The 25,167-nt window shown below is 39.9% G+C and overlaps 1 protein-coding gene across 2 annotated transcripts in view; it reads left to right on the top strand.

Moving 5' to 3' along the window:
- Positions 1 to 20,897, top strand: part of EHBP1L1 (EH domain binding protein 1 like 1) — a 98,713-nt gene extending 77,816 nt beyond the window's left edge. For both annotated transcript variants that reach the window (XM_073658369.1, XM_073658368.1), the window contains exons 9-19: positions 828 to 6,156; positions 9,261 to 9,406; positions 10,768 to 10,816; positions 10,899 to 11,705; positions 11,800 to 11,863; positions 13,547 to 13,629; positions 14,112 to 14,232; positions 14,459 to 14,558; positions 15,568 to 15,641; positions 18,230 to 18,344; positions 18,440 to 20,897. In XM_073658369.1, the coding sequence (XP_073514470.1) occupies positions 828 to 6,156; positions 9,261 to 9,406; positions 10,768 to 10,816; positions 10,899 to 11,705; positions 11,800 to 11,863; positions 13,547 to 13,629; positions 14,112 to 14,232; positions 14,459 to 14,558; positions 15,568 to 15,641; positions 18,230 to 18,344; positions 18,440 to 18,527 (6,976 nt within the window). In that variant the 3' untranslated portion in view covers positions 18,528 to 20,897. The remainder of the gene's footprint in view (positions 1 to 827; positions 6,157 to 9,260; positions 9,407 to 10,767; positions 10,817 to 10,898; positions 11,706 to 11,799; positions 11,864 to 13,546; positions 13,630 to 14,111; positions 14,233 to 14,458; positions 14,559 to 15,567; positions 15,642 to 18,229; positions 18,345 to 18,439) is intronic.
- Positions 20,898 to 25,167: the final 4,270 nt, after the last annotated feature.

The raw sequence follows: 25,167 nt of genomic DNA, 5'->3' as shown, positions 1-25,167 counted from the left end.
AATGGCCCCACATAGTCCTCCATACAATATAATGACCCCACATAGTGCTCCATACAGAATAATGGCTCCACATAGTCCTCCATACAGTATAATGGCCCCACATAGTCCTCCATACAATATAATGACCCCACATAGTCCTCCATACAGTATAATGACCTCACATAGTCCTCCATACAGTATAATGAGCCCTCCCATAGGGGTGGTGGTTCTGGTGTCGTGGGCCAAATATAATCACCCTGCAGGCCAGATTTGGCCCACAGGCCAGAGTTTGACATCCCTGGTCTACACCCTAGTTTTTTAATCTGGTGCACAAATATACCTTAGGGGCCTCTATACTACCCCCATGCTATAATTTTCATAAGTTCAGTATATGGTCCTTCAGTATAGACATGGTGCTATCCATTTTGCAAATGGCCATTCTTGGTATTGCAGCTCCATTCCATTGACTTGAATGAGAACGAGAAGCAAGTAGCTGCAATGCCAGCAACAGCCACTATGGAATGTGTGGCGCTGTGCCAAGTAATCAATGAGCACGGGGACCCCTTCAATCAGTTGATCAGTAGTCAAAACCTGCTGCCATCAATATCAAAGTCCTGGAAAATCTTTTTAAACTTGACTTGCTTTTTTTTATTTTTTAAAACAAAGGTAATGTAATCGATTTTATTGTAGTCGTGTATCTGGGTATTTCTTCAAAAGTGACATATTGTTATAAAAAATACAGAAAAACGAATAATGGTTTATGTAAATAAATATATTTTCTATTATTATACATTTTAAACACTTCACTGCTTATTCCCGGCATTTCCTTTTTTTATATGTTTCCTTAGGCTCAACGAGGTATGGAAGATCCGAGACGTCACCCCTGACAATAAGCCGCTTCTCAGCGACAGAGCCATGGAACAGCCAGAGTCAGCCCCAAGGGATGGGTGTAGGGAGGCTAGGGAGAGTTTGCAAGAGATGGTGTCAGAGCCTTCAGTCCTTCCTGAGGATGCAGCAATAAAGAAAAGAGGTCACACAATAATAGTAACAGGAGATGAAACAGAGGTCAAGATACCTCCAATACCAAGTATACCAAAGAGGGCAAAAGTGGAGAGAGAACAAGTCGCAAACAAACCGGTAGAATTAGCTCCAGAACCTGCTCTGTTTTCTTATAAAGAAACTACGTTGAGTGATCTGCCACAAAGAACATCTGTTAGCAAAGATGTAACTTTTCCCCAAAAAGTACTTTATGCAGAAAAGACCCCAGATAAAACATCCGAAATTCTTGAGATGAAAGTTTGGTCTGCAGAAAAGGATGTAGAAATTGTTCAGAACTCCCCTAAAGCAAATGATTTTGCGATGCCACAAATCGCTTATAGAGAAGATCTTGTGACAGTAGTAGACCGAGCTGCACTAACACAACCAGCAAGTGCTGTAGTTGAGAGTTTGTCAAGTTCAGATAGTAACATAAATCAGATGCCTGAAAGTGTAGAAGATAAGACATATAATAAAGTTCAGGAAAGCAGTAATGATAACCAAGGACTAGGAGATCTGAAAGAACAAAAATTGGTGGAGAGGGAGGGTGTAGAGGAGATAAATATACAGGAAGGAGAAGAAAGGGAGGGAAATCTAGAAAACCAGTTTGTATTACAGTCAACAAAGGATGAAAGCAAAATTAGTGACTCCCGAGAGGCCGTAGTCCGTAGAGGCCAAGAAACTTCAAGTAAGGCTGAGTGTTTGGAAAAAATACATGAAACTGTAAAAGAAAGAGAAGTGATAGTTAGTGAACGTGAAAGCATACTGTCGGTAGGAGAGATACTGAAGGGTACGATGCACTTTAAAGACACAGTACCGGAAGATACATTTTGTACTGTGGATACAAGGCTGCAAGACACAAGAGAGTGTGACACAGATGAATGGAAAGAAAGTAATATAAATCATCCTGTTTTAGAAAATTTACAAGAAGATCAGGGGAGCTTAGATAATAGCGAGTTCGAAAAAGAAGTAGTTTCACTTCTAGTTTCTGAGATTGAGCATACACAAAATGCTTTAGGTGAGACTGAGCATACACAAGATACTGTAAGTGACACTGAGCATACGCAAGATACTTCAGGTGAGATTAAGGATGCACAAGATACTTTACTTGAGACTGAGCATACCCAAGATACTTTAGGTGAGACTGAGCATACGCAAGATACTTTAGATGAGACTAAGCATACGCAAGATACTTTAGATGAGACTGCCCATACGCAAGATACTTTAGATGAGACTGCGCATAAACAAGATACTTTAGATGAGACTAAGCATACGCTAGATACTATAGATGAGACTAGGCATACGCAAGATACTTTAGGTGAGACGGAGCATATGCAAGATACTTTAGGTGAGACTAAGCATACGCAAGATACTTTAGGTGAAAGTAAGCATACGCAAGGTACTTTAGGAGACCAACTGAGCACACAGCAACCAGTTACCCTAGCAGAGAAAACAATGCGTGACATGCCAGTGCAAAAATACAACAAGGACCAAGTCCAAGAAAATAATGAAAAAAGGCAAAATGGGGCTGTGACTACCATGGACATTGGGAAGAAGAAACGGATCACAGAGTCTACGACCAGAAGTGAAAATAGAGTGAGTGAAACTGAAACGGTGGAGGAAAAAATAACACAACTACATGAGAGACTGTACCAAGTGACTGATAAAGACAAAAGTCTACAGGACATGACAGTGACGACAGGAGAAATAGGGCCGGGCAGTTTTATTACACATTGCTTAATACAGTGTACGCAAAGGGAAATAAGTAGGGACAACCAGGAAGGGGCAGATAAAATAGGGGACACGATGCATAGCGCTGAATATGAAACTATGGTTGAGTCTGAGGGTATACAAACATTTGATAAACAGACGGCAGAGACATCCACTATAGATGAGGTAGAAAGTGGACCACAAGAGAAGGAAAAAGATTTTATCACTAAATCACAGTATGTGATAATATTGGAGTCACCTGAAATGGCAGTCAATGCTAAGAAACTAGATCCGGAAGAAGTAGGTATTCCATGGGACTTTATTATGGAGGAAAATAAAGTTAGTGAAATGGAAATAGCCCAAGAAATTAATGTTGACAGAGTTACATGTGAAGAAATTCAAACTCCATCGGAAGAAATTCTGATATCTGAGAAATATCAGTATCCAGATGATACTTTGGAAGCAAGATCAGCAACTGATCCAAATAAAGTTAGAGAACAACATATGTTGACTAGTGACGAGAGACTTCAAAAGGAAACACTTAAAGATGAAAAGGGAAATCAGCAACTACTTGAGAACATCAGTGGATCGGAAGAAGCAGTAAATCTAATAAGCAGGAAAGAGTTGTATATTCAGTCATGTGGATGGCTGGAAGAAGAAGCATCCACTGCCAGAAAGTCAACAAGTCAAGAAGATAGCTTGGATATAGAAATAATTAATCTTCCCAGAGAAGAAGAAGAACATACAGAGACAGAAGGTCAAGATAATTTGCTGGAGAAATGTCTTTTGACAAGCAGTAGTGTACCCACACGTGGAGATAGAATCGGTAAAGAAACAGATATAAAAGTTAACGAAGAAGAGGTAAATCTCTGGGCAGTGAAGATTGAGAAAATAGACAGTGATGAGAAAATGTTGGATGAAGAGAAGAAGAAAGATCCATGGTCTTGGACAAACAGTAGGTCAGATGTAGAAGAAGCAACAGAAGTGAAGGCTGTGAATCAAGACAATGAGCTTTATAACGCTGGTATCTGGACAGCAGAAAGAATAGAAGAGGAAACAAGTGGATCAAAAGATGTTGCAGATCAAGAAGATTTAAATAGTTACCTTTTGATAGATGGAAGTCTTAATGTGGAGGAGGTATACCTTGGAACAAGCAAGAATGAGCCAACAGACATAGTTAAACAAGTATTCGATCATGAGGAAGAGAAGGATTCATTCCTTTGGACAAGTAATAGCCAAGATTCAAAAGCATCAAATGAAAGAATGGACCAAAAAAATGAAGCTCAAGAGGCAAGTATTTGGGAAATAGAGAAATTAGAAGATGAAGCAGTTACATCAAATGAGCTCCCTGATCAAGAAAATGTGAGTACTTGCCTTTTGATAGATGAGAGTCTAAATATAGAAGAAATATACCTTGGGACAACCAAGATTGGGAAAATAGACTTTTCGGAGCAAGTTGGAGCTCAAGAGAAGCAGGAATATTCATCTCTTCAGACAAATGATAGGTTGGCCTTTTTAGCATTGACAAATGAGGAGACCATGGATAGAAAAGATGAGGATCATACTACAGGCATCTGGAGAATAGAGAGATTAGAAGAAGAAACGGATACATCAAAAGAGGTACTTGGTCAAGAAGATTTAAATACGTGCCTTTCGGTAGATCGGAATTTAAATATAGAGGAGGTCTACCTTGGGGCAACCATAATTGAGGAAACAGACATAGATGAGCAAGTACTGGATAAGAAAAATGATGATTCATGTCTTTGGACAAATACTAGTCTGGCAGTGGAAGCTCCATCAAATAAGGAGACTATGGATATAAAAGATAATATTTATATTAAAAGTATCCATACATCAGAAAGTTTAGCTGAGGAAGCCAATGGATTAATAGAGGTACCTGATCGAGAAGATTTAAATACTTGCTCTTTGATAGATGTAAGCCTGAATATGGAAGAGGCGGATCTTGGGACAACCAAGATTGAGAAAACAGGTTTAGTTATGCAAGAATTAGATCAAGAGAAAGAGCCATGTTATAGGACAGATATTAGGCTGGTGATGGAAGCAGCAACGAATGAAAACCCCATAAATCAAAAATACAAAGGTCATGATACATGTATCCAAATAATAAATACATTAGAAGACAAAGCAAAAGAGGTAGATGATCAAGAAGATTTAAAAACTTGCCTTCCGATAGATGGGAGCCTAAAAGTGGAACCAGTCATTATTGAAAATCCACAGAGCCAAGACGATGAGGCTGAAGAAACATGGTTCTGGGCAAACGAGGAGCTACCTAAGGAGACAGCTAGTAGTGAATTGGTGATGGATAAAATGTATGCAGTAGAAAAAGAAACGGAACAATGTTTGCTTGCAAAACACAACCTCCATGAAGCTGGGGAAATTGACAGAGTAATTGAAAACAATAATGATGGGCAGAAACATGGGCAGCGGGAAAGTAAAGAGGGAAATATAGAGGTAAGAGATGGGATAGATGACAGTGTATTTGTAGTGGCGCATGATGGAAAACTACAGAATACTGAGAATAGCATAGAAGAACAGAATAAAAAAATGACTATCGAATGCAGGATAAATACTGCGAACACAGTAGAACAAGTAATAAAATCTGAGCAGGACTCATCCCTTAAAGAACTGAAAGCAGAAAAGAAAGAAAATGAGGAAGAGACATTGAAGACCAATGAGAACATAATTAAGACTGCTGAGCTGCCATTAGATATGAAGGGAGAAGAAGGAACTGTTCTAGAGGAAGTGTCTGCTGAAGGCAAAAAGGAAGAAGTACCAAGTGTTCAGGACACTTCAGCCGTGATCCAACACAAAGTACTGGAAATAACCAATGCCAAAAATAAAATGTCTGTGGAACACGTTGGTTTTGAGGTTGATGAACAAACATCCTCACTTAGATCAGGTAATGTAGAATTATATAATAAGGATTTAGAGAAAAGAGAAAAAGGACAAGAGAGTACAGCTGCATCAGAAGATAGGACATTCATGGACGATGTATCACAAAAAGCCTTCAAGGAACCTGTATCACAAGAAACCCAACATTTTAGAACTGAGAAGGTGGTAGAAATGTCATCATCTTCTAAAGATTTTATACAGAACCATGCAAAAACCAAGGAAGTGGAAGGTCAGAAACAGTTAGACCTGGGAGATCAAGACATCGAGAATGTGGTGGAGGAAAGTAATGAACTTTCTAGAAAAGATATAGAATCTTTAAACCAGGAGTTTCACGCTACTTTTGCCCCCAGTGAGACATGTAAAACCTATTCTATAGATAATAGTTCACCAGTGGCTGAGGAAAACAAAGCTCACATGTTGTCACAGTGCACACTTGCCATATCACCTCCTCAAACCCTTGGACAACAGTGGAGCAAAGAAAAGAAGAGACTGAGCCAGAGCGCAGGGCAAATAGGGGAGGTATGTGACAGTCTGTGACCCGGAAGAGGAAGAGACATTGCATGGGTTGTGGTTATTACTGAGATCCTCTGAAAAAGGAGGGAGAGTGATGTTCTATGGGGAGGATGAAATTCAGAGAAGCACTGAGCAATACACATACCCGTGATGGCACTCTGCAGTTATCACCTAGTGCAGAAAGAGAGAAGAAAAACACTTAAAAATGGTGGAAAAGCCATCATCAAAATAAATTTTAGCTCAAACGCACGGTCAACACTTTAATGTTATTTCACCCTGTATTTTGTTGTCTATTCTTACAAAAGTCCCTATACTAAAATATATTCAACTTTAAATGAAGGAATGGACATCATAGCCATAAAGATTTAATTCCATTGGCACTGGGCTCCCACTATACTGCTCTGCTTCCAGCAACAGAGAGTGTACAGTCTGAACTGTCAATCAATCAGGAGTACTCCGCCCCCTGCCAAGTAGGAAGCCAGGAGGCAGGGGAGCTGTGCACTCCTGAAGAATGAAATGAGACAAATCCTTTAAAGCTGATCCGTCACCATATTTCACAATGCAAACTACATCCTTTTATATATTCATATTTTAGACCAGATGAGGCTGGTATATTTGTCTTAAAAAATCGATGTCAGGAGAACAGCTGTGTAATCTTTATTGAAAATTTTGATAGAAATTGACTCGTAAAATGCTCATTCTAATATCAGGGGAAAACTTTTAAAAAACAATAATACAGACATTCATTTTTTAAAGTTCGCCAGCCTCATCAGGTCTGAAAGGTTTATTTAATAACATATGCAGCTTGTATTATGAAACCTGGTGAAGGATCCAGGCAGGTTAGATCCCATTACTGACCATAATAGCTACAGCTACCTACCATGTCTCAGTCTAAGGCCACAGTCACACGTTCAGTATTTGGTCAGTATTTTACATCAGTGTTTGTAAGTCAAAACCAGGAGTGGGTGAAAAATACAGAAGTGGTGACGTGTTTCTATTATACTTTTCCCCTGATTGTTCCTCTCCTTGTTTTGGCTTACAAATACTGATATAAAAAACTGACCAAATACTGAACGTGTGAACATGGCCTAAGGGCTCATTCAGACGAAAAATGGATTGATTATTTTGATCAGAGTGTGGTCTGAGTGTCATCAGTTTTTCTCGTGCGTGGAGAGAAAAAAAAGTTTCTCCACATTCTGCTTCCTGACAGTCCGTTAAAATTCGGACTGAACTTGGATGTCATCCGAATGGAGTCCGATTTTTTTCAAGGACTCATGGACTGGCATTGCCGATTTTGATCGAAGATCTGATCAAAATCGGTCATGTCTGTGATATTTTCTCCTGATCACTCGGTCTCAGAAGAAATTCAGACATCTGCACAACCCCATAGAATATCATAAGTACGAGAAAACGGACGTGTGAATGAGCCCTAATTTATACCTTTCCATATGGTGGCAAGTGTAATTGATTTTATAACTCTCCAAAAAAAAAAAGCTTGAAAAAAACACAACAAATGTCCCTTTTGCGGAATCTATTGGAATTGTCATATAATTTATTTATACATTTGACATAAAACTTCAAACATTTGGATGATTTTGCTGCCTGAGTTTAGACGCCTGTTATTTGGAGATTGACTCTCCCATTATAGTGTACACATCCATTATATAACTGCAGAGTGTCCATCATTTCTTAAACACTAATAATAAGTCCACCTCTCATGCTTTCCACAATTTTCTCCTTCGTCCCCCCCATGGAGCCTTCTGTTTGCTGTTTAGCTTTCTCTCTTGCTGCGTCTTGCTTGCGTTACATAGTGCACCTCTCTAGTAGCTGCTCCACATCCACAATTTATTGATTATCGCTTCGGCTCTCTTCTTGGTCTGTGTCATTAATGGATCTGGTACATGTACTGCAAAACTGTGCAATTAATCTTTCCCAAAAATGTCTGCTTTGTAGTGTACATGGCTCAATCTAATATCCCCAGTGTAATGGCATTTTACTTGTTAGTAACATGTTTCTTGACCATTAAATCCTGTAAATTTCAAAGTCATTGATCAGCAATGTTATTTCTACCATCTCCTTGGTTGGAAGAAATGCTGTCTTCTTTTTTGATGCCTACTAATGATATTGTCCTACATCCTACTGCATCCTGCTTGATAACACATAGTTACTAGTCCTCCCATGACCCTTGCTATTTATTCTTTAGCTTGATGCTTCCATAACCCTAAAGAAATACTTTAGAACTATATTTGTCACATGTATTGTTGCCCTTAAAGGGGATCATCACTTGCCGTAAATATGTATTTTTTTTTTACCATGTCTAATTGCCGCTGTTCTCCTGAATCTGGCTTTGTTGTTCTTTTGTTCCTGCACCTCTCCATTTCTGAGATATGGTTCCCTTTTTATTGTATGTAATTCTAAGGGGGCATGGTCCTCACCTCTTCTCTGTGGTAGTCTTTTTCAAAACCACGCCCACTTGAAAAAAGTAACTAGATATATATAAGGGGAAGAGCGGCCATATCTCGGGAACGGAGAGGCGTAGGAACAAAATGAAAACAACGCCGGATTCAGGAGAACAGTGGCATTTATACTAGGTAAAAAAAAGAAAAAAGAATGGCAAGTGATAGGTCCTCTTTAATTTACTGTATGTGTGAAACCTTTTCTGCTGCCGCCACATGGTAATGGTCTGAATATCATCGCTCTCTGTGTAATTTAGTTTGAAAAATGTCATTCCTCTGTCATGCTGTTTGACATAGAAAATAACACTACAAGTTCAGAAAGAAACTTAGATTACTGATTCTTACTGACAAGAATGTAGAATTTTTCTCTCCTGCTGCAAACCTGAAAAATAATCTGACTACCCTAAATGTACTACTTGCATGTAGGAGTGGAGCTATCCGTGGCTGTCCTGGCAATTGCTAAGCTGCTGGTCTTGTGTTGGGGTCCTTTTGTATATAAAACTATCACCCGTGAAAGTTTATTAGTATGTTGGTACTAATAATGTACTCTGGGCAGTTTCTGCTTTTGTAATCTGAAACCTACATGCATTCTTTCACACATATCCGCCTATCTTGCTTATATTTACAAGTTTATACTGAATTTTATCTTTATAGGAAGCTCCAAGCACAGACTCCCTTCTGCGATGGTGTCAGGAGGTGACATCAGGGTATCGCGGCGTACGTGTAAATAATTTCACCACATCGTGGAGGAATGGTCTCGCTTTTTGTGCTATACTGCATCACTTCCATCCAGAAAACATGTAAGATGGCAATAATGCTTGGTTAAGAGTCTGATGGGATAAAAAATTAAAACATCAGGGTCTAAAAAATATATATTTTTAAAGAGGTATTATTAAAGGTGCTATTAAATTGCTTTAGTTAGACAGCAAGAAAAAAAACAAGTTTGCTATTGACTTTTTCTATCTGTTGTCATTCTACAACAAAGCTTTTATCTTACACAGTGTGCAGCTTTTTTACAAAGAGCTCAGCCTGTAGAGCTTGGCCAAGTGTATGCAGTAGTTACTTTTCATGAGGAGTTAACTCCTAACATCCCAGACAGCTCTCTCTAGCCCATTCATTTCTTTACAGCAGCTAGCTGCTCACTTCCCTCTATTTCTCTTTCAGCTCCTAACTCCTGATCAGTCCTGCATAATCAGAATTTTAGACTCATGTTGTAGCCAGACAGAGTAAAGGCCCTCATACACATTGGACTAATGTCAGCTGAATCCGCCAATATCGAAGGGTTCGACCAACGTTCTAATGTGTATAGGGGTGCCAGCTGACTGATGGTCGGGGAATGTGTCTATTACACTTGTCTGATTTTGGACTGCCAATCGCAATGTTTTATCTGACATAAGCCACCTGCCGAAGTTCCAGTCGGCGGTTTTCTTAAAGCAAATATAGTAGAACATGGTGGAGTATGGGACTATTGGATGAGATGGCTGTTGGCCGAACAATCGGCTAAAGCATTATTCAGAAATAAAAATGTATATTATTAAGGAGGTTTATTTTTCTCGGGTAATATATTAATAAAATCTAATATTTTAGGATATTTATATCTTGTCAAAGGTAGGTACAAGAAAAGAGGTTGGGAAAACTATTTTTAGGACTATTTTTAGGACTAGTTGTTAATGAGAAAATATTAAGAGTTGTGTGACTTCCCCAAAATTCTCAATCAGCATAAAATGAGGCATATGCATCCACTCTAAATCCCATCTTTCTGGCTTCTCGAGTGAGCTCCGCCAGGAGTGGAAATGAAGATGTTCTGTTCTTCGTTCACGTCACTGAGTCTTGTGTTTGGCTGCAGTGGTCAGGAGACTAGAACGTGACATCATCCAAAACATATCTAATGACGTCCTGTTCTTCCGTCATCTGTTAAGTGTGGTCTGTGATTGGTTGCAGTGGTACGGGATGTTATCTTCCGAGGGACATCTGATCACATCTCACTCCAGTAACCCAACTTCTGCAGCCACTCACAAGTCACAGCAGTCAGGTGACCAAAGAATAGGACTTTTCCACTTCATGCCCTAGCAGAGACCACCTGATTGGCCATGACTATAATCTCTATTAAATGGTAATCATGGTAAATGTTCCCTATAATGTATATTTCTCTTCCTTTCAGTAACTACGACATTTTGGATCCATTAAATGTAAAGGAAAATAACAAAAAGGTAAATTTTTTGTATTCTTGCTTTAAATATTTTGGGGAAAATTTATGGTACATTTTTCTTATATTCATAATTGTTCTTATAGGCCTATGATGGTTTTGCTGCTCTTGGGATACCACCACTTCTCTCCCCATCAGACATGTTGCTTCGCGCTGTCCCAGACAAACTTATCATCCTTACATACATTTGCCAAATACAATCTCACTTTACAAGAAAAAAGGATCTTGATAATCTACCTACTTCCTCTAAGACTGTTATTGAAGTGGAGAAACCTGAGACTGTCCCTGAAATACCCAAAGAGTTGAACTCTACGTCAAAGCAACAAAATGCTGTGTCCTTGGAAAAAAGCACTAAAAGTTCCACCTCTGAGGAACATATTGATTCACAACCTTCTACTAGTGACAAGTTCCTCTTAAATGTTGAGTCTATGAAACAAAAATTCTCGAGCATAGTCTCTGATGAGCATTCAGAGAAAAAGCCAGTCCTTGATTGTCAAACTGGAGAAGAGCACAAGAAGAAAGAAAAGGTCACAGATGATCCACAAAGTCCGGAGGCTTCTTCTGGGAAACAGGATTTGCCAATATATTCCCCGGTGGAAAGTATACCAAGATACCCCACCGAGGAAAAGAGGACAATTGGGTCTCAGGTACAGGAAACAACAAATATTGAGAAAGGGCAGAATATTTCTGGGGTAGTTCCACCACCTCGCGTTAAAAAGAGACTAAGCGTCAATGGGGGTTTATTAGATATGAGCCTGGATGAGGGAGAATCTTCAGCATCGGCTCCAGTTGCTCCTCCACGAAAGGCAGGTGGTCTAGGTCATCTGCGTGATGCTGACCTAGTCAAGAAACGACGTTCTCTTATTCGATCACAGTCACTTTCTCAAGATGAGGTGAGCTCAGTAGAGGGTACAGTGGTTTTATACAATCTTTTCATTAGTTCTTTGATTGGGTTTTTTGATCATGTTGTCTTATCTCCCTCTACAGGAGACAGATGTCACTGGAAAAAGTCATGAAACAAGTTCAAGGCCTTCTTCCCAGATTATCAGTGGTCAGTGGCATAGGAAATGAGCTACCTGATTTCTTGAGCTTTGTAATTCAAGAAAATTACTACTATCACTGCTATTCAAGAGTCTCTTATCCACACACTCTTTCATGTTATCTGATATCACAGGCAGTTTTAGGCATTTAGGGCCTAGTTTGGGTCTCATTAAGGTCTCTTTTGGGCCTTATGGGGTGTGTTGGCCCTCTTTGCTGAATTTTCGGAGAAGAAACTGAGTGGGAACTCTCCCAATCCTCCTCAATAAACTCAAAACTACTAAAAAACTTGGAGTTTCTGCTCAGTTTTTGCTCAAAACAACTCAGTGAAAGAACTTAGTGTGATCATACACCAATTCTCCAATCAGAACTCATAGTTTTTGAACTCCTCATGGTTTTTTGAGTGTTTCTGCTCCACAAACTCAGCAAAGGAAAAAAACACTGTATGAACACACGCTAAGAACGCAGCTTTTGTTTTTTCTTCCATCTTCACATTCATAAAGCCATGTACATTTGATTCTTTTCATCTAGCACCATTTTATGGTACATAAATGTATGTAATCCCCCTCTCCATACTGTATCTCCACATATATAATGCTACATAACCGTTTAATGTACCTGATCCTGCTCCATACCAGGCCGGTGCCAGCTGTGTTATACAGCCAGTATGTGCCACTAACTGCAGTGACCAGAGCTGGACTCAGATTGCTGCTGGTTAACCTATTGAATGTCGCTTTAAAGGGGCATTTACATAGCATAGCACAATTGTTTTGGCGGGGCTACATAGGAGATCAATAATTTTACTAAACACTGCAATACTGTGGTAATGCAAAATATACTACAGTTGATCAAACAATTGCAGGTTCAAGTCCCTTAGGAAAATGAAAAAATAAAATAAAAATTTTAAAAAAGTATTCAAAATATGAATAAGTATATCTACAAATGTTTGAATCATCCCTATATTTCCAATATAAAAGTAAAGAAGTAAAAAAAATACATAAAAATGAACATATTTGGTATCACCATGACGGAAAAATATAACATTATTTAACTTTTACAGTACAGTATTGTTTATTTAGTCATCGGCTCACCTACTGAGAAAAATTCAATAAAAAGCGATCGAAACATTGTATGTACCCCAAAATGGAATCAATAAGAAATACAACTCTCTCCATACAACATATAATCTATCACACAGACCATTGATGCAAAAATCAAAAGTTACGAGTGTCAGAAAATGCGACCATTTTTTAAAAAAAAAATAAAGTTCTGCGTTTTTTTCACCACTTGAAAAAATTATACAAGTTAAGTATCTACATGAATCATGAAACAAGGTCACTGTTACTGCGCCGAGAACGGTGTAAAAACTAAACCTAAAAAATGGGGGATTTACATTTTTTTTCACTATTTCACCTCACTTGGATTTTCTTCCCCATTTTCCAGTATATTATATGGTAAAACGAATGGTGTTGTTACTACAACTTTGCCCACAAAAAGAACAACAAGCCATCCTGAGGCTATGTAGATGAAAAAATAAAAAAGTTATGGCTCTTGGAAAAAAAGGAAAGGAAAGAAGAAAAGTTGCAAAAGTGAAAAATTTGCCTGGTCTTGAAGGGATTAACGCAGTGATACCCTACATACCCATAGTGAAAGTATTGTTTTTTAACTTGTAAATATGTTGGTTTTTTTTTTACAGAACCTCATCCTTCAACCTCCACATCCTCTTCTTCCACTGTGGTTCCAACACCAGAAACACCAGGAAAAGAGGAAGAAACTATGGTATTTGCAAACATTGTTATTATTAATTATTTTTTATCCTTTATTTATATTGCTTTATACATGTTATCATTTTTACTAAATGTATCCTTCACATACTTTCTTGACAAGGTCCCAGTATCATCTCTGAGACCAGTTAAATCCAGAAATAAACAGATATCGGGCTTAGATCAAGTTCTTTTTGCAATTTTTATTGTTTTTGTCTGTATTTTTTTTCTTATTATTCTTTTATGCCAACATACCATATTTATAGACTAGATGAGTGAGTCAGACTGGAGGCGTCACCGAGAGGGACCGCTATGGGGTTGAGCTTAACCCTTCTTCCACCAGAAATGTTGCCAACTATGAAACAAATCTTTAGAAGTCTTGTTTACTAATAGAAGTGAATTCCCCAGTTGTCTCCCTAGTTATCTAAGTAAGAAAGAATTCTATTGTCATGAATACTCCTCTCACCACCTGTCCTGTGCCTTATTTTTTTTTCTCAGGTTCTTAAAGACACCAGCCAGTATGTCACCTCTGAGCTTGAAGCCCTGGAACATCAGCAGGATGAAATTGATTCTAGGGCAGCCATAGTAGAAAAGGACCTTCGACTTCTGATGGAAAATGGTATAGACCGTTCTAATCTGTAAATTTGTTACATAATCTGGGCTTTCTTGTACTAGTAAAAAAAAATACAAAATAGAAAACAACATAAATCACCCTTCCAAATCTCGTTTTTAGCAAGACCCAAAGATATAATATTTTTTTTTATCCATAAGGGGGCAGCAGAACCTCATTCTTTCTCTGTGAATACATATGTTGAAATATATACCTCTCCATGTTCACTTCCCAGGTAATGACAAAGAAGCAGAGGAGGCTTTAATCCAGGAATGGTTTACACTGGTGAATAATAAAAATGCATTAATCCGAAGACAGGATGAATTACAGTTGATGTGAGTAATGGAAAGCAAAAAAAAATGATGGCATCTTTATAATGATGCATCCTGGGTCTGATAATTGTCTAGAACATTAAACTATGGACAGTGGCCCCTGTTCTCAGTAGAAGCCAATGCATGCTACGTAATTATTGTAGCATACGCCTGCAATGAAATGCTGTTGTCCATAGTTAAAAAAAACCTCTCCGAATAATTAAAGGGATTGTCTACCCTTAGGGACATTTTTTACTTAAATGCATGTATTTATGGCTCCAAAATTGTAATGGAGTTCCATTAAAAATGTTGCACATCTGTGTTCTATAGCGTTTGTGTTGCACTGTCTATTGATGGCTCCTGAACGAGTTAACCGACATTACATCAGTGAGCTCATTCTGATGGTCTGATGAAGAGGTATAATTTTTTCTCAGCTCTTCTCAGCTAATTTATGACCACAGACCGCATCAAAGTTCAATGCACAAGAAAATCAGGATGCTGTAAAAACCGAACGCTGAAACATTTTTAATAAAACCCAATTGCAAAAAAAATATAGCCCCAAATTAAAAACATTTAAGTAATATAAAGTTGTCCCCAAAGATGGAAACCCCATTTAAAACAATTATATAAGTGATATATACCTTATTGATCTCACACCACTCCCGCTGTGATGCTTTCCAGGTTCCCGCGCCAGTCTCAGAACTTCCTGCTCAGTACAGACCAACATGTGACTCCTGCAGCCAATCACTAACTTAATAGTAAAGTGTTAGTCACAGATCTGGCCATTGATTGGATAAAACAGTCCCATGACATGACCATCTAAAAGGAACAGAAAGTACAAAGTTCAGTAGGAAAGGACGGTTCCCCATCATCACAGGCACTAATCTTGACCATAACTCGGATGAGAATAATACATGCTGCCATTTTTTTCACCAGGACCTTTGGAAAAACCTAGGCACATGAACCCAGAATTACATTGCTGAACAACCCCTTTAATTATCCACTAAACAGGCGCTTGATTTCCTTCTTTTAGGGCCGAGGAGCAAGACTTGGAAAGGCGTTTTGAACTCTTGAGCAGAGACCTACGAGCATTGTTGTGTACAGATGGTGAGACCACTAACCAGAGTATGGGAATACACCTGGGAAATGGTGTATTTCCTCTTTAAAGGGGTTGTCCAGTGAAAATATATTATCGTCCGACCCCTGCTCCATTCATTCTCTATGGGGCTGCAGGAAAAAGCTTGGTGCTCCCATAGGAATGAATGAATCGGCTGTCACACACGCGCACTGCTGTTCCATTCTAACGTGGATAAAAGTGTCCCATTCTGCCGATCGTTGGTGGTCCCAGCAGTCCGACCCCCACCCATCAACAAGTGATCACCTATCATTTGAATAGGTAATAATTTGTTTTCACCGGACAGCCCCTTTAAGTAAAGTATCATTACATTTTAAGGGTCAAATCTCTTTATGGGCTATAAGTAAGAGTAAGAATTAATTTTTAAATTGACACACCTAGAAAAAATAAAATTGATGTAATGATTTTCAGTAATGTTACACATTTACGGGTGACAGTGAATATTTTACATTTTTAAAGGGGTTGTACTTTTAAATATTAATGGCGTAGCCCATCAATATGATTGGCATGGATCATACTGTACCTTCGAGTGAAGGAGGCAACTTGGGACCATTACCAATCACAAGAGGTCACATCCAAGATTTACCAATGGCAATGGGTGATAATAACAGCTCATCTCCTCCCCACTCTCTGCACAGTGACCTCTGCACAGATACAGTGGGTACGGAAAGTATTCAGACCCCTTTAAATTTTTCACTCTTTGTTTCATTGCAGCCATTTGGTAAATTCTAAAAAGTTCATTTTTTTTTTCTGATTGAAGTACACTCTGCACCCCATCTTGACTGAAAAAAAAAACAGAAATGTAGAAATTTTTGCAAATTTATTAAAAAAGAAAAACTGAAATATCACATGGTCATAAGTATTCAGACCCTTTGCTCAGACACTCATATTTAAGTCACATGCTGTCCATTTCCTTGTGATCCTCCTTGAGATGGTTCTACTCCTTCATCGGAGTCCAGTTGTGTTTAATTTAACTGATAGGACTTGATTTGGAAAGGCACACACCTGTCTATATAAGACCTCACAGCTCACAGTGCATGTCAGACCAAATGAGAATCATGGGCTCAAAGGAACTGCCAAAGGAGCTCAGAGACAGAATTGGGGCAAGGCACAGATCTGGCCAAAGTTACAAAAGAATTTCTGCATTACTCAAGGTTCCTAAGAGCACAGTGGCCTCCATAATCCTTAAATGGAAGAAGTTTGGGACCACCAGAAGTCTTCCTAGACCTGGCCATCCAGCCAAAATGAGTAATCGTGGGAGAAGAGCCTTGGTGAGAGAGGTAAAGAAGAACCCCAAGATCACTGTGGGTGAGCTCCAGAGATGCAGTAGGGAGATGGGAGAAAATTCCACCAAGTCAACTATCACTGCAGTCCTCCACCAGTTGGGCCTTTATGGCAGAGTGGCCCGACAGAAGCCTCTCTTCAGTGCAAGACATATGAAAGCCCACATAGAGTTTGCTCAAAAACACATGAAGGACTCCCAGATTATGAGAAATAAGATTCTCTGGTCTGATGACACAAAGATAGAACTTTTTGGTGATAATTCTAAGTGGTATGTGTGGAGAAAACCAGGCACTGCTCATCACCTGCCTAATACAATCCCAACAGTGAAACATGGTGGCAGCATCATGCTATGGGGGTGTTTTTCAGCTGCAGGAACAGGATGACTGGTTGCAATTGAAGGAAACATGAATGCTGCCAAGTACAGAGATATCCTGGATAAAAACCTCTTCCAGAGTGCTCTGGACCTCAGACTTGGCCGAAGGTTCATCTTCCAACAAGACAATGACCCTAAGCACACAGCTAAAATAACAAAGGAGTGGCTTCAGAACAACTCTGTGACCATTCTTGACTGGCCCAGCCAGAGCCCTGACCTAAACCCAATTTAGCATCTCTGGAGTGACCTGAAAATGGCTGTCCTCCAACGTTCACCATCCAACCTGACGGAACTGGAGAGGATCTGCAAGGAAGAATGGCAGAGGATCCCCAAATCCAGGTGTGAAAAACTTGTTGCATCATTCCCAAGAAGCCTCATGGCTGTACTAGCTCAAAAGGGTGCTTCTACTCAATACTGAGCAAAGGGTCTGAATACTTATGACCATGTGATATTTCAGTTCTTCTTTTTTAATAAATTTGCAAAAATTTCTACATTTCTGGGTTTTTTTTCAGTCAAGATGGAGTGCAGAGTGTACTTCAATCAGAAAAAAAAATGAACTTTTTAGAATTTACCAAATGGCTGCAATGAAACAAAGAGTGAAAAATTTAAAGGGGTCTGAATACTTTCCGTACCCACTGTAACAAAAAAAAGTATATATACAATATATCTTTTTATTTTTTATAACTAAAGCTATATTTAACTTAATAGAAACATTCAAAATCGATTCATACAACCCAGCCGTTTTTACCCCCGGAGGAATAAATATCTTTCTTTTTAAATATGTATATAAAAAAAAATGTGGGTCCACATGTGGCAAAATTATTCTTATATGGATCCAGTTGAAAATCTACATGGTTTATTAATGAGTTCATGGTTTAAATTTTTTATTATTTTTTTCTATAGAATGCCTAAAGAGTGAAGCTCAGAAGCGGAGGGAAAAGCTCTTACTCGAAGAGCTCGTATCTCTTGTAGACCAGCGAGATGGTCTGGTGAGAGATCTACATATCAAGGAGAGAAAGTATGTATCTGTGCCTTCAAATATTTTCTCACCAATCTCAACGCCACTATTTCAATCATGGTGACGTTGGGTTTTGTAATCATTTTTTTTTCCAGGGCTGTAGAGGAAGATGAACTCATAGAAAGAAGTCTAGAGCAAAGGAGGAGGAAGCTGAGCAAAAAGGAGAAGTGTCAGATCAGTTGAAGTGATGGGGCCAAGAAAATCTGGACAGCCTGCTGTTCTTCCAATGCTTATCACAAACTCTTCAGTATTATAGAAAACTTCACACCAGACACATATGGACATAAATATGTGGAAATATATTAGATGCATGTCAACAGGCTCAAGAAGGACTCATGGCTCAAGACGCCGAGATCCCTTCTAAGCACTATCCACCTTCCTTGTTCCTGTATATTTCTATTTGCTGCTATAGATCTATAGAGAATGATATTTAACTGCGTGAAAAGATTTTATATGCGCTGTTCTACATTAGAGTTAATAATTATTAGGAGTAGCTGTGAGGTGACTATTGTTTTTGTGTGTAAAATTATCTAGGGTAATGACGGTGGACAACCTGGACATACTGTTAGAACAGTTGAGTTCCATCAAGAGGACTAAAGTCCACTCAAGAGCTAAGGAACCATGGAACATTAACAATGGATTTGGACTGTAACTCAGAATCCAGATTTCCACATGGTCTTAGTTGGTCGGATTTCTATGTCGCTCTGCAAATTACATCCCATTCATCTTCATGATAGGTGTGCATCAACACAAGGGCTCCTCTACTGACTTTCATGAAGTGCCTTAAGGAATAACGAAAACTTTACACACCCTCTCATGGAGTATTGAGAATGTAACTTGTGGAAATGGAGAGAAAGTTTGGTTTACAATTTACGAGCTCAGGATATAAAAGAAAAAACGGCATGGGAATGACTTACAGTGGAGAGGTGGGCTCATAGGAAAGATAAAAATGAGCTCTTCATTATAGTGAAGGATTTTACCACTGGTCTATGTTTTACCAGCCACACTTTTTAATAGCCATCTGGTTAATTCCTTCATACAGAACAGAACCTTTCATTGGATTTTTTTTAAAATTTAATCTAATTTCCTCCTCCAATTGCTGATGCTCTGCTGATTCTGGGACAGTTTTTCTTTTTCTTCTGTGCCGCTCCATTCCTAAGTTATTCCCCCTGGGAATAATGGTGCATATTTTCCCTTCAACCAACTGGGCATGTACCACAGAACTTCTCTGTGGGTGTTTGCTTATTTTCCTCTGACGCTGGCCAATCAAATCACTGCCACGCCCACAAAGAATCTTTGTGGTATACTCCCATTTGGATGAAGGGAAATTTTGCTCCATTATTACCTGGGGGCATAACTTTGGAAAGGAGGGGCATAGAAGAAAAAGAAAAACTGTTCCAGAATCAGTGGAGCAGCGGCAATTGGAGGAATTCCTCAGCTTAAATTCAAAAAGATTAAAGGTAAAACCTTAACTAACTTAATCATGTTTGGATAGAATAGTACTTGATTGAGTTTCTCTACTGGTAGAAATTGGATATGTCCAAGAAGGCCATGCCCATTCCCTCTAAAAGCCTCAACATAGCCATATCTTCTGCCTCACTGGTATGTACTTCCTTGATGGCTGGTTATTATACTTGTGGACGACTGCCACTGAGATAAATAATTCAGTGATTCTGGTTTTGACCTGGGGACATGGACAAAGTATTTTCGAAAGCCAACCCACTGCCATGATCCTTATTTTTGCATCTCGTTTCCACCCAAGACACATTTGCTCTCTTACTTTAGATAATATTTTTCTAACTTGGATAATTTCAACATTCTTCTGCTTTCTTCTCCATATTTATGTTTTCTGATAAAATGAGTTAATTAATGGAAAAATCGTACACATATGCCAATCACAAGACCTCCGAATTGAATTCCTTGCTTACAAATCAGTTGTAAAAAAAAAACATAATTATCAATTACATCTACTACTTCTGATATAGCTTCACATCTATTCTACTGCCTTAAACACTCGAAAAGACAAAATAATGAAATATACAGGCCATATACTCAGATTATTTATTTTTTCTTGACTTGCATAAAAGCACAACAGGAAATTTTTTAAATGAACATTTTCTATCAGTATTATACCATGAGTATATCTTACATTACCCACAACATGAAAATATAAACCTACTAGAGATGACGCAAATCGTTTCGTCAGGAGTCTGTGGCCTCCATACAGGAGCCCTGCGAATAGCCTCTTACCTGTCAGTGTCTGTGGTTCTTCTTTGGATTAACTGGCCTGGTACCACATCATTTTTGGCGGTGTGACGTACATGTGGCTTCACTCCATCCAGGCTAATCAATAGATGAGATGGTGAGAACTGTCAGGTAAGAGTCCGTTCACAGATTAATGGAGTCGCCGCTGGACCATGTCCTGCAAATCGATCACACCATCTCTACCAACAAATCTCCTGAAATATCTGGTAAAATTCACGATTATAGTAAATACTTACCAACTTTTTGCATTGGCTGTCCGGTAGAGTTGAATAAAAAGTTTTGCAAGTCTCTGGCCCAGCTTCCACATTATTGCTACCCAACTAGTGAACCTGCTGCTTCCTGCGGCATCCCCGGTGCCTCTTCTGATTAGTAACCCACTGCGTTGTCATTACATTGAGGGGATGTCACAGGTAGCAGCAGGTTTGCAAGGCTCTGATCCAGAGGCCATGGACTACCAATATGGCCACTGTACAAGTTTCCTACATATCTTTTTGCTCAACTCTCATGTCCAGGATCACCTTGAGGTGGTGCACAAAGCATTTCGCTGGAACTTTTTACTGGTGATCACTCCCCTTTTGAGGCCACATCCTCTCCGTACCCCTTTAAAAGTGGAAATGAACAGCCCAACGAGGTGTCAGGCAAAGGAAACCTTATTTCTGGTGGAATGGAGAGATGTTTTGGAGATTTGGCAACTCCTTTAGAAGTCCATTAGACCATTCCTTTCTCCTGTAGCCTCCAGAACGTTCCGAAGAGTTGGAAAATATGGTGTAATAGCATAAGTCTCAGGAGTAGACACACACATATATATACATTATTCCAGAGGCGTATTATCAAGTTTGGAAGTTATTCTCTATTATCATTTTGATCACTGGTGGTCTGACTTCTGGAACCCCTACCAATCCCGAGAACCGTGGCTCTGAAGTGTCCCACGTGAATGAAGCAGTGGTTAATCATGTGCACCACCGCGCCATTCATTCTTAATGGGACCACCGATCTGGTCTTCTGCACTCCTATAAGAATGAATCGAGGAGCAGTGTGCATGATTGATCACTGCTCTGTTCACATGGGGCTCTTCAGAGCTCCAGGTTCTCGGGATCAGTCGGGATCACATCGGTCAGACCCCATTAACTGTCTAGGAAATTCTTCCCTATCTCACGGATAGGGGATAACTTCCAAATTTGATAATACCCCCTTTATTTCATGGCTAAACTATCAGTCAATCAAATCAGGGATAATTTAGTAAGATATATCTACATTATAAGAAAAGTAATGGGCTGATCACGCATGAGACGGATATCATTAAATACCCGACAGTACTACATTATAATTGTCCAGATACAACCGGGTTGTCTGGGTATTAACTGTCTTTACAAATGATGCCCGCAGGTAATTTCTTACCACATTTTCTTCACTTTTATTGGCACAGCTTTACACCACATTCAGTGGTAAATGGTATTGTCATGGTACGAGGGAATACTGAAAGTCTTCTTGAGATTACTGCGTTGCTTGATGTGTTAAATAAATGCAATAAAAAGATTTTAATGTTTATATTTCGTCCTGTAATTGATGATAATAATAACTATCTAGAGAAGAGTGGCGTCTCCTAATTTCTTGTGATATACTTACAGAGGTAAAGGTTGCAGAGGTGGAACAGACCCCATGTGGTTCTAGAATGAGAGCAGGAGCACATGGCTCTGTCTCTGGGAGAGGGACGTTGGCTGCCTGGGATCGTGCATTTTTAATTGGTTCTTGATTATAGAAAGGACTTCATTGCTTTTGGTGGTTGAAAGTTTAATATTTCTTGTTGCTTACATAACTCCAAGAAATTCTGCACAAATGTGCACAAAATGTTTCGATGGTCATGATTGATCCTTGGCAGATGCTTCCCTGTGACTGTCTGCAGGGAAACATGTTTGTGTGGATTTCCTCCAGGTGTTCCACGCTCCAAAAACACACTGATAGATTCATTGACTATTGTGTGTGATTGTAAGGTAGGGGATTTTGAGATCCACTCAGGACTTTAACTGATGTGATATGCTCAAGAATTGCTGCTTTCTTGTGGGAAGATGGAACTTTGCAGATCTATTCATATACATGTGCAAAAAATCAATGCCCTGCAAAGCAAATAAAGTACAGTAGGATGCCATCTGATATATCTCTATACTGAAAGGATATCTGATGATGTCATGTTTGTTTAGCTTATACGCCAAGAAAGCTTCCATCGGACACAATCAACATGCCCATAGTGTAACATTACAGAAGCCAAAATAATGTATTGTCACCCTTCCGTCTTGCCTGCATATGTCACTATGCTTCAAGAAGGGAGGGTGTTAGACATATATATCCCAGAGTAGCTCTAGTAACATAAGTGTTCATATTTGGATATTTACATCACTAGATCTTCTCCAGTGAAGATAAAAAGTAGCCGGAGTACTTTACGGAGAGTATCAGGATTCAGGCTGCTCTCTGAATCCCCATACTCTATCTGGAGACTCCAGCTAAGTCCTACTGGGCTACCTGTCCTAATAAATTACACAGGTGGCTCCCCTCTCTTGCTTCCCCCAGCAAGCCTGCTTCTTTTTTCTTTAGACTTTGAGTCCCCATCTCCCCCAACTTGGGTATCTCACATGTTGGCTGGTGGAGGGGCAGGTAGAAGAAGGAAGAAGAATCGGGGGCCATATGTCAGCTCTAGTGACATTACTATTTATGGGCAGTTGGATCAATGGAGCTTCCCCGATCAGTGCAACAGAGCTGTGAAGTGAAGGGATGATACTTTTGACACTTCATACTGTGTGGTAGTAGCTGAGGGGGCATCATACTGTGTGGGGAGTATCACAATGTGTGGGGGGAAGGTGCTATGCAGGGGGCGATACGTCATCAAGCTGTGTTGGGGGAGGAGTGGGGGCATCATACTGTGTGTGGGGAGCTATGAGGGCAATGTATTGTGTGGAAGGTCTGTGGGGGCATCATTCTTTGTAGGGGGGTTGTGTGAGCACATTGTGTGTGTGAAGGCCTGGGCTGCTTCATACTATGTTGGGTAGCTGTATGCCATCATACTGTGTGTTAGGAGCTGTGGAGGAATCATACTGTGTGGTGGAGACTTATACTGTGTGAGGGGTGTTGTAGGGGCATCATACTGTGTGTGGGGAGCTGTGGGGGCATCATTTGTGCATAGGAAGCTTTAAGGGCATCATACTGTACGTGGGAATCTGTTGGAGAATCATACCATTTGTGGTGTGGCTGTATGACATCATACTGTATGTGGGGGGTTTAGGAGGATCATACTGTGCGGGAAAATGTACTGTGGTGGCATCATATTGCGTGTGGGGGAATTTACTGCGGGGACATCATACTGTGTGTGGAAGGCTGTGGGGCCATCATACTGTGTGGAGGGCTATAAGGTAACGTGCTGTGTGTTGGGAGCTGTGGGGACATCATATGGTGTGGGAAGCTGTAGGTACATCATTATGTGTGTGGGGATCTGTATGAGCATCATACTTTGTGTGTGGGGGTGTCAGGATCTAGGCCTGGAACCTGTTGTTTCTTTTGCCCTTAGTTAACATGGATCTTTATGTTTCACATCGGCCATCTTGCTTCCTGCCAAAGCTATATATAAAGTCAGCACCTGTTCTGTTTCCTTGCTTGTGTATTATGTTTTGGACCTTGTTCCTCTGCAGTCTCAAGCCTGGACTTACGATCCCTGTTGGTCCTTTTCTAACGGCGGAGTCCTCTGCCGACCTGCATGTCTGAATCCCCGCCTGGTGACCGAGTGATTGCTAACACCCGACTTCAGAAATCTCCGACCTGACTACACCTGCGGTTATGTAAGAACTCCCGCCAGCTTGTGTTCTTCTGCTCTGCAAGAGAGTCTGTCAGTGTCGGACACCTTGGTGCTCTTATTGCTCAGTGACTTTGCATGCTATGAGAGTGTAAGCTCTGCTGCTATTGTCTGTTGGATTGGCTAAAGACTCGTCTGAACTTCTATGCTGTATTGCATTCAAATCATCAATACAATATCGCTTGTTTAACCCTTGTGTCTGCAGTCTCTTTGACCTAGCTACTGGTGTCCAGTTGTATCCACTAGTATCGTGACAGGATACACAAGCCAGCTAAAATGGATGCCGCTGGGTCAGAGACTTTGGACTTGCGTGTTAAGAAGCTTAATAATGTCACTGCCGCTGTACACGCTGAGATGCAGACATGGAAGAGCAGAATAGAAGGCCTAGAGGGTCAAACAAATCATGATGTGCAAGTACTTAGTCTGACCATTCAGGAATTGCATGCCCGGGTTGCGGCCCTGGAAGCACAGCCCCAGACTTCAGTCCCTGCCATCCCCAAACTACCGCCATTCAGGTTTGGTGGCGACCGAGATAAGTACCGTGGATTTCTGAGCTAGTGTCATTTATTTTTTGCTGCACATGCCACACAGTTTCCTACGTATTGATCCAAAGTATTGACTATCATCATGTTGCTGACTAACAAGGCTCTTGCCTGGGCAAACCCCTTGATAGAATCGCATGATGCATGTCTGAATGACTTCAATATGTTTATCACCGCC

This window comes from Phyllobates terribilis, unplaced genomic scaffold (assembly GCF_046119375.1).
Source record: "Phyllobates terribilis strain yellow unplaced genomic scaffold, ASM4611937v1 Scaffold_13__5_contigs__length_258822181, whole genome shotgun sequence".
In the NCBI taxonomy this organism is placed as follows: domain Eukaryota; kingdom Metazoa; phylum Chordata; class Amphibia; order Anura; family Dendrobatidae; genus Phyllobates; species Phyllobates terribilis.
The sequence above is the reverse complement of the archived record's forward strand: the minus strand, read 5'-3'. Positions and strand labels throughout refer to the sequence as shown.